The 15,967-nt window shown below is 50.4% G+C and overlaps 7 protein-coding genes across 7 annotated transcripts; 5 read left to right on the top strand and 2 right to left on the bottom strand.

Annotated features, from left to right (window-relative positions):
* Positions 1-232: 232 nt before the first annotated feature.
* Positions 233-3,793, top strand: N7506_009300 (putative nuclear pore complex subunit Nup85; the record flags this gene model as incomplete). The annotated part of the gene is made up of 4 exons (XM_056958593.1): positions 233-2,758; positions 2,809-3,310; positions 3,362-3,491; positions 3,574-3,793. The coding sequence occupies 4 exons, from the start codon at positions 233-235 to the stop codon at positions 3,791-3,793; spliced, it is 3,378 nt and encodes a 1,125-aa protein (XP_056807983.1).
* Positions 3,794-4,924: 1,131 nt separating this feature from the next.
* On the top strand, positions 4,925-5,137 carry N7506_009299 (uncharacterized protein; the record flags this gene model as incomplete). Its single annotated transcript, XM_056958592.1, has 1 exon — positions 4,925-5,137. One exon carries the CDS (start codon positions 4,925-4,927, stop codon positions 5,135-5,137), a length of 213 nt encoding a protein of 70 aa, XP_056807982.1.
* A 1,176-nt stretch (positions 5,138-6,313) lies between these two features.
* Positions 6,314-7,698, top strand: N7506_009298 (FAD-dependent oxidoreductase; the record flags this gene model as incomplete). The annotated part of the gene is made up of 2 exons (XM_056958591.1): positions 6,314-6,606; positions 6,654-7,698. 2 exons carry the CDS (start codon positions 6,314-6,316, stop codon positions 7,696-7,698), a joined length of 1,338 nt encoding a protein of 445 aa, XP_056807981.1.
* Positions 7,699-7,927: 229 nt separating this feature from the next.
* N7506_009297 (uncharacterized protein) lies at positions 7,928-8,816 on the bottom strand (the record flags this gene model as incomplete). Its single annotated transcript, XM_056958590.1, has 3 exons — positions 7,928-8,075; positions 8,141-8,218; positions 8,269-8,816. 3 exons carry the CDS (start codon positions 8,814-8,816, stop codon positions 7,928-7,930), a joined length of 774 nt encoding a protein of 257 aa, XP_056807980.1.
* Positions 8,817-10,350: 1,534 nt separating this feature from the next.
* On the bottom strand, positions 10,351-12,442 carry N7506_009296 (Leucine Rich Repeat domain protein; the record flags this gene model as incomplete). Its single annotated transcript, XM_056958589.1, has 6 exons — positions 10,351-11,067; positions 11,119-11,656; positions 11,708-11,835; positions 11,895-12,005; positions 12,111-12,242; positions 12,296-12,442. The coding sequence occupies 6 exons, from the start codon at positions 12,440-12,442 to the stop codon at positions 10,351-10,353; spliced, it is 1,773 nt and encodes a 590-aa protein (XP_056807979.1).
* Positions 12,443-13,031: 589 nt separating this feature from the next.
* On the top strand, positions 13,032-13,250 carry N7506_009295 (uncharacterized protein; the record flags this gene model as incomplete). The annotated part of the gene is made up of 1 exon (XM_056958588.1): positions 13,032-13,250. One exon carries the CDS (start codon positions 13,032-13,034, stop codon positions 13,248-13,250), a length of 219 nt encoding a protein of 72 aa, XP_056807978.1.
* An 804-nt stretch (positions 13,251-14,054) lies between these two features.
* N7506_009294 (uncharacterized protein) lies at positions 14,055-15,865 on the top strand (the record flags this gene model as incomplete). The annotated part of the gene is made up of 3 exons (XM_056958587.1): positions 14,055-14,234; positions 14,287-14,367; positions 14,423-15,865. 3 exons carry the CDS (start codon positions 14,055-14,057, stop codon positions 15,863-15,865), a joined length of 1,704 nt encoding a protein of 567 aa, XP_056807977.1.
* Positions 15,866-15,967: the final 102 nt, after the last annotated feature.

The raw sequence follows: 15,967 nt of genomic DNA, 5'->3' as shown, positions 1-15,967 counted from the left end.
GAAGATGTCAAGACCAACCAAAAAAAAAACAACCTCAGATCTCAGGGAGGTCAAGCGCTCCGTTGGTCTCCGCACTGCTCTTTCTTTTACTCCCACGTGAGATATTCAACCTTGATCAGCTTCATCAGGGAGTAGCTAGCTCTCTCTTCCATCTCGCAAAGCTGTTGCGGCCCAAAACCTACATCTTTGGATGCCTTTGACCTGTCTCTGTCCACCGTGATCACCCCCGACCATGTCTTTTCAAGTCCCTTACGAGTCCAGTCCACCTGAGACACCCGAGAGAGATCGCTCTCGCAGCCTCTGGAGCAATATCTCAACAACTCCTGCCGGTCCGCCGCCTTCAACAACAACAGGTTCATTTGCGCAACCGACAACTCATATCAATGGTGGCTCACGCATCAACTCATTCACGCACAATGAGGGCAGCTTTGCTACTAACCAGACCTCTTTCGCCAACAACACACTCTCCAACTCCTTCTTCACCCAATCTGGAAACATCAACACAAATGACAGCATTTTCGGTTCCTCCTTCGGCTCGACTGATTATGCCCCGCCAAAACAAACAAAAGCCCCCTCTTCGCAGCCGCTCGGAAAGTCAAGCTTGCGCTTCGGAATGACTAATGGAAGCACATTCGGCGAATCACTAGGATTCGGCGACTCAAACGGATTTGCTTCCTCGAAAATGACCGATTACCATGAAGAAGATGAGATTGATCAGGAACACCATCTCCCCGAGGAGGAGTTTGAAGAAGAGGAAGAAATGGAAGAGGATCAGGAGGAAGCAGCTGACCCAATGGATGAGAGTATCCAGGATCCGTCGAAGAAATTCAACTTCTTAGATTCGGCTTTCGGAAACCCTTTCCAGTCTGAACCATCGCTTGGAGCTCAGCGCAAACCCATATACTCCAACCCTAGCGACGCCAAGCGACCGAAACTCGATGAAAATTGGACCAAGCAATCACCAATCCGCAAGAACCTCAACCCGAAGAAATCGTCCGCCTTGCCTTCCATTCTACACAACATCGCTTCTCGTTCGATGATTCCCCCCATTCACGAAAACAACGACTTCATTCTGAACACCGAAGAAGTCATTGGCAAGCTTTGCGATCAGCTGAAGGCGGCAGAGTTCACCCACGTTGACTACGATGCGGTCCTCGCCAACGTTTCGAAGGAATTGGTGGAGACTTGGCGAGTTTCCACCGGCGACAAGTTGACGGATCGTTCATATGGCGCCCATGGGGGTATTGGACCCGGGGAGCAGGCTCCCGGTCTTGCGAAGGCAATCTTTTTGGCTTCCTTACTCCTTGAAATCCACCATCCTCCCCGCGAAATCCCCTCGGTTGCTGGTGTCAACCCTATGCGCACAGCTGGGCTCATCAAAGCTGTCGGGCGACCGGCCGTCCCCAAGGCGCTTCCCCGTGTGCTGCTAGAATGGCTTAGTGGCAACCACGCGTCACAAACGAAGGATCTACAGGCATTGAAGTACGTGGAGCCAAATCCTACAGCATCCACCAACTTCTGGGATATTATCATCTCATCTGTGCTGCGCGGCCGGTTGAGCGATGCAGCAGAGGTTCTCCGCTCGGCGGATTTCAACTACGCCCGATCCGCCCTCGAAGACGGACTTCCCCAGCCAGGTTACCGTGGCGCGCAACTACAGAACATTCAGCGCTGTGTAAACAAGGCTCTTCAGATCCTAGAGTCGTCCCCCTCCACTCAAAACGCCGACTGGGATGTTACGGGGCACGAGTGGTCTCAATACCGCAAGCGCGTTCTTTCCGCTGTCACCGATCTCGAGACCTTCGCTGAAGGCGAGGAGCGCGACGAATCCAACGTTCCCGTTCAGGAACCTCGCTTCCAGGCCGTCAACTTCGGAATGTCTACATTCGCCAACTTCAACCAAAAAACGACATCCTTCGCCCAGTCCGCTCGCATGGCCGAAAGCCGTGTCCCGTGGTCAATCTACCAGAGTCTGAGATCTATCTATCGGATTATCCTAGGCGACCCCTCGGCAATCAAGAGCAAATCTCAGGACTGGGTGGAGGCCACGGTCACCTTGACAGCTTGGTGGGATGGTGAAGATGACGCCGAAGGGTTGGACTTTGGAGACAACGAAGGCGATCAATTCCAAGACTTCTTGCGCTCGCGTGGGCCTAAGAATCACGTTCGCGCCGTCGACCGCAACATGCGCGATGCTTACCGCAACCGCCTAGCACAGGCTCTCAGCCACACTACCACAGACGCTTCCGATAGTGCAGACTTCCGACCCAACACCATGAACAGCGTCGAAGTGGGTCTCGCCTCTGTCTTTGAAGGGAATGTGCAAGGTGTGCTGGAACTGGTGCAGACCTGGTCCCTGTGCGTGGCAGCTGCCACCGCAGAAATTGCTAGTCAGGGTGGATGGTTTGAATCTGGCAGCAGTCAGAAATCTATGCCTGGACTCTCGGAGACCGATCTGATGGTGCTCTCCTACGGTCAAGTGCCGAAGTCTTCCACAAAACTGCGGAAGGACGATGTTCTCCGCAAATATGCGTTTGCGCTTTACGACCGGCCCGTGATCGCGGACCAGAACGGTTCACGTGAGGGTTGGGAGCTGTCTCTCGAAGTGTTGAACCGTTTCGACGATGGCCGCGAGATGAAGAAGGCTGTGTCTGAAATTGTTGATAAGCTTCCATTGGAAACCCCGGACCAATTAGATAGATTGGTTGTTCTCTGCTCGGAGCTTGAGTTGGATGACCAAGGACGCAGAGTATCTGAGGTAAGTGACACAACGCAATTGAGGCTTGACCCAAACACTAACTTGACCAGCGATTCGGCGACATGTTGACCTCGAAAGCTGAGAATTTCGGCCTCGCTCTGGTGTGCTACGCGCGTGCCCAGAGTCGGCGCAAGGTGAAGTCGGTTGTCGACCTTTTAATCTCCTACAGCTTGGTGCAATCCCGCGCATACCCCGCGACAGCCGAGCTTGACGAGCAGCTGCGTTCCCTCATGAAGGAACCCAAGGCATGCCTGTCCTCTATCGCTCAAATTGATGAGGAAGCTGCCCGGATTCTCCAGTTCTATCTCAGTGGCTACGCTACTCTACGCCGTTTCTACGAAATTCGGGACGAGGAAATTGAATTGAGCGAAGGACAAAAACCACGGTACAAGCCATTGGCCCGTCGCCGTGCTGCAGCCCAGGCTCTCACAGCTGTCATCGGCAGTGCCGCGGATAACATCTATGGAGGCCTGTACGACCCGGACCGCGACTCGGCCGTCCAAGTTGATGGCCTGCTCGCACTGCTGGGTGAAGCACTGGCATTTGTGCAACGTAAGTCCCCAAATCTCTTTTCCCGATCAACAGATGGACTAACAAAATCAGAACCAACCGCTATCCTTACCGTCTCACAACAATTCACCATCCTCTCCGCGATCGAAGACCTGGAGACTGTGACTCCTCGCGTCTACGCCCAATGCGAGGAATGCTTCCACTCCACCCTCCTCGAATACCAGTCTTCCACCCGCGGAGAAGCAACCGATCGCCCCTCCCCCCCGATCCCTGCTCAAGAAATCCGTCAACTTCAACACATCCAGCTTCTCCGTCATCGGGAATGACATGCTGGAATCCCGCACCCGCTCCGGCTCCGGTGCAGGATCCGTTGGCAGCTCCGCGGTTCTCATTGGCGCTGACGCCGCTCGAGGCTGGGACTGGCGTGCAGGATTACCGGAGTCCGGCAAAGGCGAAGATATCCTCCGCATGTTAAGACTCGGCCTGGCTCGTGGATTGAGCCACGGTGCCCTTGGCGCTGTTTAGGGCCTGGGATATACAGCAAAGTCACGGAGTTGGGTATCATTTCTCGGTGGTTGCAGGCTGGTTTATTTCTGTGTACCTTGTACGATAGCAATCATTAATTTAGAGTCAAGACCTGTATGGAGTATGCGTGCACTCCCACCCTTGGAACTTCGGAAATGGTAATCGACCTAAGTGGGCCTGACGCCTCAGCCCTACGAGATAGTCCCCAGTACTCCGTCGCAGCCCACGGTTGGAGCCAACCAAACCGGTTCTGGATAATCACGGTTGACCTCTTAGCGTCATCTAAATGCGGGAGCCTAATCCACGCACAAATCGAGTCACCGCACATCAAGAGTGTCCCAGGAATTTCCCCGCGAGAAGCGGTTTAATAAAGAATTTACATGTATATCAAGGATCCTGAAGAGACAGATGTGTATAGTGTAATTTTGATGAGGCTCAAGAAACCCAAAGAGGCTGAGCAGCAAGAGTACGGGAGTAGTCATGTCGATCAACAGGACACAAGCTAAAAAAAACCATACTAGAGAGAGACTAACAACGCCCGATGTGGACTCAGCCTTGGCTCACACCGACTCACCACACCAAAAGTGCCCGCCGCGGGGTGCTTCTTCAGTATGTCTTCACCGTCTTCACCATCTTGACCGTTGTGACTCGTTGACGAACTATGCCGAGCTCTCAGTAGTTGGTGCTTATTACTCGAATTAGCAATTATGAGGCTCCTTTCGCACACAGCCAGCTGAATCACCAGCTCTTCCCCCTCTTCTTCCCCACCTGGGCACTGGAGGGGTAAACGGCTCTGGATGGCAGCAGAGGCCCCTGTCCAGCAGGTTCTCATTGGGCGCGCCCCATCGGCTACTCCGTTCCGTTTCTTCCTGGGGCCACGATTTTCTCATAGGGCTGAACAGATAGTAGATCATTTTCGGTTTCGTATATGTTCTGTTTTAAAATCATATTTCCGACATGCTCCCTCTCTCTTTTTTTGATCTACACGGTTCTCAATCCTTTTTCTACTTTCCTTTCCGTCTTTCCCTCTTTGATTCTCCCCGGGCTGGCTCGCTTCACTATAATCTCCTACTATTCAACTCGACTCCCGGAAACTTATTCCCCGACATCCTCTCTACTCAACCTTTCAAAATGTGCTATAAAGTCGTCGAGCGCTACTCCGTCTGCAAATGTCTTTACTTCGAGCACTCCATCGACCCCTGTCAAGCATATGGTCAACGAGGCCACACCGTCCAGGAAAAGACCGTTCTCGTCGGCTATGCCTGTGACCGACACTCGCGTGTATCTGCTGTGCCCCGCTGGTCGGACTCTGGGTATTCGCGCGAGAAGGGCTCGTGTCGGTGATTTTCTTCTTATTCTCTGCGAGTGGCTGGGCCACTGGTGGAGGTCTGGCTGATTGTGGAATTCTCTCGACATTGCGTCCCACGACACTGGTTGTCGTTGGCATTGCGGTGCTTTGAGAGATCTGTACGGCTGCGATTTGTCATTTGGATCGCGGGTTGCTCCTGGTGAGCGGCTGTTGGGGTCTTGGTTGACTCGTGCTATTTGACCGGGTGTTGGATGTGCCCAGGTGGTCATGAGGGTGCTGGGTTGAGCGAAGGGTGGATATTTGCGAATGAGTGAATGATGGAAGTGGATTGGCAATGATTGATGGAAACATGGTGCATGAAGGGCGTTTTCTTTTGTGAGCATTGCTTTGGGCTTTGTATTTTGTAGGTGGACATTGGTTCGGGACTGGTTCCTTGATAGTGGTATGTAATCTATTCCCGATATTTTTATCATTGATAGGACTTTCGTGAGAGAAGCAATGAGCGTAAGAATTCTGGTTGTCAATAATGTAGACCGGTTCTGGGAAAGGGCTTGCAGTAGAGTCAACTCACTGTTGCTCTATCGGTCATCTACGGAGTACGCAGGCAAGTGCCCAGGCTCAAGCTTTGACTGGAGAGCTCCTTTTATTTTCATGGCCTCACGTTGACCAATGTGTTTCTTGTTTCCCTATGTTAACATGCTGCCCAGGTGCTTCGGTTGTTTCTGGTGTGGGCCACGGTAAATGCATGAGACCCGAGGCCTAATTTGGTGATAACTACGGAGTAAAACGGTATGTTCAGACTCATATGGTGGAAGCTGTTTTCGTCGAGAAATCATACTGGATGGTCGAACATGACACGCCTATCAGAAATCAGCATGGGAAGTAATCAAGATTCATCGGGTTGGCTCACGCAATGCACCACATCGATAGCAATCGCCTGGCACTGCTCCTATCGATCAGAGATACCCGGATCGTCCAGAATTAATCCTGCAAATGCACGGCGATCATATCTGGGCACGATGTGATAGTTCAGAAAATGGCGGGGCTCACCTGAGACTGCTTAGACCTTCGTGATTCTCGTATTCGACTGATTTTCGCCTGGATGCATAAGTATAATTTTGCAATGTGCATTTCTGTGTAACAAGGTAGAGAACATTCAACGCGTCCCATCTCCCCTTTGATTAACGCACCCTCGTCAACATTCTTTCCAAATGACGAGCGGGTTCAAAGTGATCATCGTGGGCGGGGGTCCAATAGGGCTCATCGCTGCCCATGCTCTCCATCGCGCTGGGATCGATTTCGTTCTTTTAGAGAGTCGACATTCAATCGTTGAAGATTCAGGGGCTAGCATCGTGCTGTACCCACAGACATTCAGGGTGATTCACCAACTTGACATTTTAGAGACTCTGCTTCCGTGGGGCACTGAGCTCAACCATCATTTGTCTTTTACCAAAGATGGAAAAGTCCTGAACGAAAGTCCAAGGCACAAGAAACTCAAGGAGAGGTGGGAAGTTGAAGCCGAAGTTTATCAATTTTGTCTGACAAAATCAGCCACGGTCACGGATCCGTTGTTTTTCACCGCGCCGAGCTCCTCCGAATCATATACGATTGCCTACCCAAAACTGCGAAGCCAAAGGTTATCACAGGAAAAAAGCTATCGGCCATAGAGGACCACGGTGATAGTGCCACAGTCTCCTGTGTCGACGGTAGTATCTATCGGGGATCTATGGTCATAGGTGCAGATGGCGTCCACAGCAAAACCCGCCAACTGATGCGCGAAATCGCTCTTCGAACGAACCCGCTTAGGGACTGGGATTCGGAAACGCCTTATACCTCATCATTCCGGCTGCTCTATGGCGCATTTCCAGCAATCTCTACTCCTGGACAAGGGTACGATGTTCAGTCCTCGGGGAAGTCTGCGGTGTACCTCAGCGGCAAGCATCGTGGGTGGTTCTTTTTATACGACAAGCTGCCAAAACCGACCACAGAGCATACTCGGTACAACGAGAAAGACATTGAGAGGCTGGCAGGAGAATTTGCCGATTTTCCACTTACCAGAACCTTGAAAGTCGAGGACGTGTGGCCGAACATGTCTACATTCGGTCTTACCGATCTACAAGAGGGAATAGTCAAGCATTGGAGCCTAGGGAGGATTGTGCTTGTAGGAGATTCTTGCCATAAGTTCACGACGCACCTAGGGCTCGGATTCAATAATGGCGTCCAGGACGTCGTGATACTGTGCAATCTTCTCAGAGCCAGCATTCGGGCAACCGCCGATGAATCTCCAGCTTCTGAGACTCTGACGAAAGTTTTCAAGACATATGAAACTATTCGCAAGAGCCCGGAGTGTTCGCTGGTAGCCGATTTTGCTAACTCGGGATTGGAAACGCGTCTACATACCTGGGCCAACCCGATTTACTGGCTTTTCTCTCGGTACATTTCCATCCTCCCTTGGTTTGAGAGTTTGTTTCTTCGCTTTCGTTTATTTCCTGAGTTCCAGAAAGCTCGAATTTTGGACTACGTACCTTCCTCGGAGGTGATGAATGGCAAGCTGCCCTGGCTGTATCCAATGAAGAAGTCAGGTCCAGTTATTTGAGAGCTTGGAAACATTAGAAGTCTTGAGATTATATAATATGTTGTCCTAGATTACAATAACAAGCCTCAGTGCCGCGGTCACGCGCGGCCAAAAAGACGACGATAGTTGCTTACAAACAGGAGTAGTTATGTATTGGCTTGATCTCATATTTCGATTGATAAAGAAAGACAGCTATCATCAAAATGAGGCATAAGAATTGGAACAACCTTTTGATCTGTCACCCCCCTCGTCAGAACTCCCACTGACTCCTATCCAATGTATCCATAACCCGGCCCGGCCTGGGGACGTAGTTTGCCAGGCCGTACATAAGATAAAGCGTGTCAGACCATTTCACTGGGGGTGAGGGAAACGCGGCCATGCTAAAACCGCAGATGTGACTAAAAGGAAACGGATATTAGCACATACCCTTCAGCGTCAATATAGAAATGGAACGATCACTCACATTGACCCAGAGACCTTATCATAGATCAGGTTTGTGGTCGACATGGGGATTGCGGTCACTCCGCAGGGCAAAAACTCTCTTCTCGAAAAGTTAGCTTCAATACCAATGAATGCGGAGTGATGGCTCACTCATTGACTCGGCGAAATTCTCGACGAATATCGTCGCGAGCGCCACGATCCAAGCTCCAGAAGTACTCCTCTGAAAGAGACTCTCCGGGCACCTTGTCCCACACAATACAAACGGAAAAGCCCCCGGGAACGAGTCCGTTGTCGCCTTGTTGTGCCTCTTTGTAGCCCAGGAGCGCAGGAGTGACATTGCATGCCATGGACGCCAGCTTTTGGAATGCCTTGAGTTCGTTGGGCATGTATTTTGGAACAGCTTGAAGTGCTCTAGCCTCGGGCTTGCAGTACTCTGTATCGATAATCGGGACTTGGTGATAGATTCTCATGAAGGCGGGCTTTTGAGTCACATCGTCTTTTCGATAGCAGAGGAATTTGGCTAAAGTTGAACTAGGGCCAAGTCGCGCAACCTCCTCTTGGTGGGCCTGAACAGCAGTCTCCCCAAGATGCTGAGTGATGACCCATGTTTGCGCAGGCAACGAGAGGCGAGAATCGGTATCCGTTGTAATCTGACCACCTTCTAGGCTAATCAGGAACGGGGTGGTAACCTGACGCATACTGAGCCGGTAGACTTTTGAAAGACAGAGTGAGATTTTGATGGATGGAGCCGGGAAAGAGACGAAGAGAGGGAGTATGGGAGAAAGAAAAAAAGTGAATGATGAGTGACCACCCACCCGACTGACGTGGAAGCCTTGGGCTTCAGGTTATCTATACGCGCACAATTTTCACTTTGCTCTTGAGCTTTTTTTATTTTTCTTTTCTCCTTCGCCTCTCTCTTTCTCTCTATCAAGACAGCCTTCTTGATCTTTGTGAATATTCGCAGAGATTCCCTGTGAGTTGTGAAGTGATGATGAATTTACGGAGTTTTATTTCAGTTACATGTTTACTGACGTCACTCCGCCGACAGGATTTGCTCTAGAACCATGGGTCGCGTTACTGTTAAGCCTGCAACACGGTCACGGGTTCCTCCATTACGCTTAGGTGACAACCGCACTACCTCCAGCGCACTCCACAGGTTGCAATACAATGGCCCGTTAAAGCCTTGGGAGAACTTCTTGCAGGATGTCCAAGACACAGACGCAGCACAATCATGGAGGAGGACAAGCATCAGGTTACAGCACATTGACTCTGTGCATGAATATTTCGAGGTCGGTGACGAGTCTGGAGTGCAGAGTCGATTTATCCAAAATTGTGGTGAAGAGCTGGGCCGAATATTCGAAGCGCAGGGGATCGACTTGAACTTTTCGGACTTCAGATGCTTAGGTCTTTCCTATACGAAAACACCCGACATTGTTCTAAAGACCAAGCAGGGAAGAGCTAAAAGTCGTTGGCGAAATCAAGGTACCCTGGGTCAATACTCACAAGCCATGCCTTGCATTTGCATATGAGAATGATCATGCGCTTCGACATCTTCTCGCCCAACCAATACAATACCTGCAAGATCTGAAGTGTGCTTATGGGTTTTACACTACTTATGACGAAACTGTTTTCTTCCTGCGTCAAGTCCTGGTGGACGGCGTTTGGGAAATTCAGTATTCTCCGATTGTGCTCGGTGAGGGTTTTTACCAGGAGACAAGTCCGTTCAACGTCTCTGTTAAACAGTGTTTTCTGCACATGGCTACCCTGGCAGGAACTCAAGGCCCACTCACATACGATTCTTTCCGCCCGCAATGGGTCGTTTGTTCTTGAATGGTGGTTATTTCCTGTATTCTAAGTCCATTCGTGAGAGCCTGTATCCTCATTAATGCAAAGACGTACCCTTATTGAAACAAATCTTACGATAGGTAACTTGATTGATTCCAGCATCTGATCTTCTTGCCTTAGCGCGGTTTCCACGCGGTATTCGAGCGTCACCGGGCAAAGGCCAGTGCAGAGTCTTTGGGGTCACGCATTGATGATGATCTTTAAAATATCAATCGATCACGACAACCGTAGACCTGCTAGGTGATTGCTCATTCTCGAACCTTGTTCGGTCCAAGATTCCGCTCATAAGACTGCTCCCTCGATATGGGTAAATCCGCATGCACGCGCCGAGTTTCACTCTGGGTAGTAGGTGCGAATGTTCAGAACGTCGCAACGCTGATTGCTTTCTCAGGTGATAATTTTCAACCCCACGCTTCGTCCATAATCGATTGCGTCCCGAGAGACATCATCACATCCCTTGATTATGAGTGTTTCCATTTTTGCCTCTGTGGGATCTTCTTTCCGCGTGTCTGCAAACATGCGAATAGTGCATCCTGTTATCTTGGTTTGAGATAGATCAAGTGCTTTCAGCTTTGTTAATATAGTCCACAAATGACCGACGTTGATATCATCCATGTCAGCCATGCAAGCAACGCCTAGCTCGGTGATGTTTGCCAGCTCTGGATTTTCGCCGTTTGGATCCCCCAAGAGTTCGAGGAAATCTTTACTTTTGATGTTGTGGCAGAAGCTGACTTGGAGATTTCTGATTGGGGCTTTGGATTCCATGAGGAAGAGGGAGAGCGTTTCCTGGTTGACCCAGGGAGTATCGTTGAACACGACAGTATTGAGCTTTGGAAGACGATTTGCTCCAGGTATCAGGAGATTGCCACCGAATCCTCCCACCACGTTGTCTTCAATTGAGCCTGAATAGAATCTGAGTGTGTGAAGGGTGTCTGGGAGGATTGAATAGAGGTTAGGCTGGATAGCGGCGCCACGTAGGTCTAATACCCGCAGTGGTGGGAGATGTTCGCCTTCTTGGACCGGGTCGAAGCGGTAAGAGCATGATCGAGCCGGCTCCCATATCAATCGCAGTTCCTCCAGTTTTGGAAATGCAGGTTCAGTTGCCTACAATGGATCATTAGTACGTGCCGCAATGTGATATACAGGGGCGCTTACCGATCCAAGACCTGGAACGACATTAGGAAATGCGAGACCTGTCCGATCTTCTTGGGAAGACGCGATTGTAAGGCTCTTCATATTTGGCAGACGCTGTGGCCATGTTGCAGGCCGTGAAGCTCTCGTAGGCGCATCCCAGACATTAAGAAATGCGGCCCGCTCCAGTCGAGGAAGACTAGAAAGGATGCTACCGATGGAGGCATGAGACAGCTTGATTTCTGGTCCACAGGTGATGCTTTTCAGTTGTCGAAACGCCTTGATCTTGGCGTAGAATTCTTTTGGCTGCTCGTGAGCGACCATCAATTCCAGGTGTTCAAGTTTGGGACATCTGCTCAGCATGTCTAGCACTTTCGGCGTTGAAGCCGGAACAAGGTTCTCTATATTTGCATTGGTAAGTTCTACCCGTGACCGATGGATGTAATTTCGGACAGACGTCCAGGGGACACGAGATCTGGCCCCAGATAGATCAATCGACATCCAAAGGCTTGGGAGACCTCCAACAAACTTGCTCCATCCTTTGGAGACACGTAAAATCGCCCTAGGTTTGAATATTAGTTGGAATCTAACTTGGCACTGCAGTGCTACTCACGCGAGTTGCTTGAAGGTCAGAAGTCTTAGAATGAGATGAGCAATTTCCAGCGGTAGAGCTGTAAATGGGTCACGACGATTACCTCCGGCTAGCCTATCACGAAGCTTTTTGAGGAGATTAGAGATGACCTGAGAGTGGATGTCAGTATACAATGGCGGGATGTTAGTTGGGGTAAGAAGCCACATACATCGCGACCTTTGTGTTCAACCGGGAGTTTCTGAAGAGCATATTCATAAATATCCCGAGCTTTTTCGAAACTACCATCAAGGCACAAGACTTTAGCAAGGCGTAGATAACCCTATGCTCTGTTAGAAAATGAGTGTTGAGATTTGCCGAGGGAGAGAGATTGAGATAGCCACTCCGCGTGCAAAATGTTGGAAAGCGTATAGAATCTGATACTTACCCGGTCATCATTTGGTGCAAGTTTAATCATGTTGCGAGCATCAGTGCGAGCCTGAGCGTACTGCTTCAAGCTGCAATAAGTCGCCGCGCGGTTGTCCAAGACCCCGACATCTTCGGAGTTCTCGGCCAATGCCTGATTTGAGTGATTAGATCAACGCGTCATAAAATCAACGAGAGCAGGCATACCTGGGTGAAGGACTCAATGGCACCTTGAAGATTACCCTTTTTATAGGCAACCTGACCAGCCTTTTGATAAGCTGCGGCTTGCTCCGTGTTGACCTTCTTTCTCGAGACTGGTCCGCGTACTAAACGGGGATCTGATCTGGTTGCCATCATGCAGAGCGAATGCTCACGCGGTTGACGAAGACATAGGAATCCGGATAATTCCTGAGACTTGAGACCCTTTCGCTTCTACATGACGCCGCCCTTGAACACGATCTCAGATCATGACATAATCAAAACAGCAGCCTGAGTCAGCTACCCCAATAAACCACAACACGCTAGCCCCATCTCCGCAGTATGTTGAGCATCTGGGCACATCGGTCTTTGTTCTTTCACCCCATTCAATGACTTCATCAAATGTTGCTCATGACGACGGCAGTGAATCACCTGAAAATTTCGAGAAAAATCTGGCAAGACCACTCTCTTATTACACATCATCTGACAAATGCATTGGCATTACTGCTGAAAGAACATATTATCACAGCGACGGACTCTTTATCAAAAGGAGCCTTCGCCCAAGCGAGTACAAAATCGGATACAAAGGGCTTCACATTCCCCGCTTGGGCAAGCAAAGACTCCAGAATAAGGCGGAGTCGCTGCGATTTCTACGCCGAGCAACATACCAGTTCCAGTTGTTTACGGTGCATTTGAAATTGAGGATTCTTTTCTCTTGATAACGGAATTCTTTGACGGTCCAGCCATGTCGGAATTGGACGAGGAGCAAAAGAGAGGTGTCGCAGCTGAACTCGATCGGCATTTAGCGACTCTGCACGAGATCAAGTCTCAAGAAATTGGTGGACAGTCGGGCATTGTCATACCCCCGTATCGGGCTATGCGCCAAACCAGCACTGATATTTGGCCAAAACTGACGAGCGCGAATCCCGAATACGTCTTCTGCCATAATGATCTCTGCCAGTAGAATGTGATTGTGGATCCCCGAAGCCTGAAGATAAAGGCTATCATCGATTGGGAATATGCCGGGTTCTTCCCTGAGTATTTTGAAGCGCATTTCTACGAGCGACTCGGTTCGTCGGTCGCAATCGATGGGAACAAGAAGATGTACCCAAGCTTCTCCAATTTCTCAATGCTAAGGGAGACGAGTGAAACACGACGTATCGGCACTACGAAGTAAGTTCAACTGCTAGCAACCGTTATAACCAGAGCACACCCAATTTGCGCCGAACTATCAAACAAACGACCACTCGACATCTTTCATCTGCCTCGAACAGTAGTTGAGAGTTGTCTTGGGGTCGGGTCATATCATTGGTTGGGCCGCTTCATTTTCGTTTGGCCAGTCCAATACAGCATTTCAGAAAGTTTTAATCCACAGGTCACCCGCAGGCAGATAGGCCTATTATACGTATCAGCGGACGCCCTGTCTGTGTTGTCTGTCCGTACTTGTATTCCGATTGGCTCCTAACTCGCTTTACTTCATTCTCATCTCCTCTCCCAGGGTACCTTCTCCTCTTTGTACTTTTCAACTCACGAGGTGTACTATGATGTTGATGTTCAATAACAATAACAAATACAAACACGACCACTCCCTACGAAGGAAAGTAGACGAGATTTGTAGATATCTCTGTGCAAACAAGGCGAGGGCGGCAGAATTCCCCGCTGTGCACCGCCTTGCGCACTCGGCGCATGCCCCTCCCCGTATTTCCCGTGTTTACTTTCTTCCCCATTTGGTATGCAGAGTCGGTCATCGCAATCCTCCATAGCCGCCATGGAGTCGCAAAACTTGCAGGCTGCGTCGACCTATGTCAACAATATTTTGCTGGCAAGGGGTCTGCTGAAAGGTGGCCGTGCGATCGATTTCGCAGACCCCGAAAACGAAGATGGAGGGACCGATGCAACAATGGCTCGTGTGATCAATCTGGTGAACGATTTGGTTCTGAGACGAGATGTGGGTATTTCTGCGCTGCAATGCGACCGCGACCAATGCTAACAGAATTCAGCGCGAGTCTGAACACCGCGAAAGCTTGTCTACCACCATCCGAACCCTCCAGGCGACCGAGGCGGAGCAGACTAACGAGATTGTAAGTCTTTTCATGCTCCTGAAATTACAGCGCTAATCGCTCATCGCTTGTGCAGGGAAAACTGAAGACGAAAACATCGGAAATGACTCGTTCACTAGCTCTGGCGGAGGCGCAGGAGCGCACCCTCAAATCGAATGTTTCCAGCGCCGAAGCGACCATCCGCGGAATGAAGGAACAAGTCCAGCGCATGAAGAGTACGGTCACGCAAGTGCGCGCGCAATGCGCCAATGATATCCGCAAGCGCGATCTGGAGATGCAAAAGCTCAAATCGCATCTGGCCGATAGACAACGAGGCAAGCGCGAAGGCCTGGGTGTGACGACCATCAACATCAACCCCACAGCTGACCGGTCGCGTCTCGGTGCGAGTGGTGGAGACCGAATCAATGACCCCGGCTATAGCTTGAAGCAGGAGACGACCGACTTTTTGACGGAATTGTGTCAGAATCTTAGTGACGAGAATGATACTTTGATTGAGCTTGCGCGAAACACCGTTCACACTTTGAAGGATTTGCAGGGCTTACCGCAGGCGGAAGCTACACAGGAAGCTGAACCAGCTGGAATGGGTGCAAGCGTGATACAGAAGCCCGCTACTGTCACTTCACTGCCAACCTCCTGTGAGGAACTTTCTGTTCATATGGAGACTGTGCTTGATCACCTACGGACATTGCTTACCAATCCCTCGTTCGTTCCTCTGGAGGAAGTTGAGGTCAGAGATGAGGAAATCAAACGACTGCGAGCAGGCTGGGTGAAGATGGAAAGCCGGTGGACGCAAGCAGTGACTATGATGGGAGGCTGGCAACGCCGCCTTGCAGACGGCGGATCTTCCATCCAAGCGGAAGAGTTAAAACATGGCATGAACCTCGACCTCAGCATCAACTCGGCTGGGGACACGAGTATGCAGAGTGCTGACTCCAACTCTATACCAACAATCCTTGAGGACCAGGATGAAGAGCAAGATTCACATGATCCGGAACCTGATACAGAACAAAAAGCACCAGAGCCCGAAATCTCGAATCCCAGGACTAGGACAAAGATCCGCAAAGTACCCGAACGGCCTGACCGTGTTTTGAGAGAACGCAACGACAACAGCATGGCCAAACGCCCCCGGAAAGTATCGTTCACCCCGGGCCTACAGGGCTCCCCTGCCGTGGAGAACGTGGAAGACGAGACACTGGAGATGAAAGCCCTCAAAACAGAGAATGTGACTCGCAGACCAACGAGGCGAAAGACGAACTCGAAAGAAACCCACCAGGTATGCCTTGACGACCACCCCCAAGGATTCCCGCGGACTAATCTTTCCCAGCTCAACAAGGAATCGCTGAGCGTGCAACAAAAGCTAGCGGCTGTTGAGGATGAAGCTCGAGCAGCTCAAAGTGAGCGAAAAGAGCGCGAATCTCGAAAGAGAAGTCATCCAGACAAGGCATCCAGGCCGCCCAACCGCCGCCGGAGCACACTCACTACTGACGAGCTTGACGATCTGATGGGCGTGGCCCGGTAATCAATTGATACCCCATAATAATGTACATAGCATGTAAATACGGAGTTGTGATCTTCCAAAACACGTTGAATATTCTCGGAGATAAAATGGACCTCGGTAACT

The sequence above is a fragment of the Penicillium brevicompactum genome (assembly GCF_028827555.1).
Source record: "Penicillium brevicompactum strain IBT 35665 chromosome Unknown utg000006l_segment0_segment0, whole genome shotgun sequence".
Lineage (NCBI taxonomy): Eukaryota > Fungi > Ascomycota > Eurotiomycetes > Eurotiales > Aspergillaceae > Penicillium > Penicillium brevicompactum.
The sequence above is the reverse complement of the archived record's forward strand: the minus strand, read 5'-3'. Positions and strand labels throughout refer to the sequence as shown.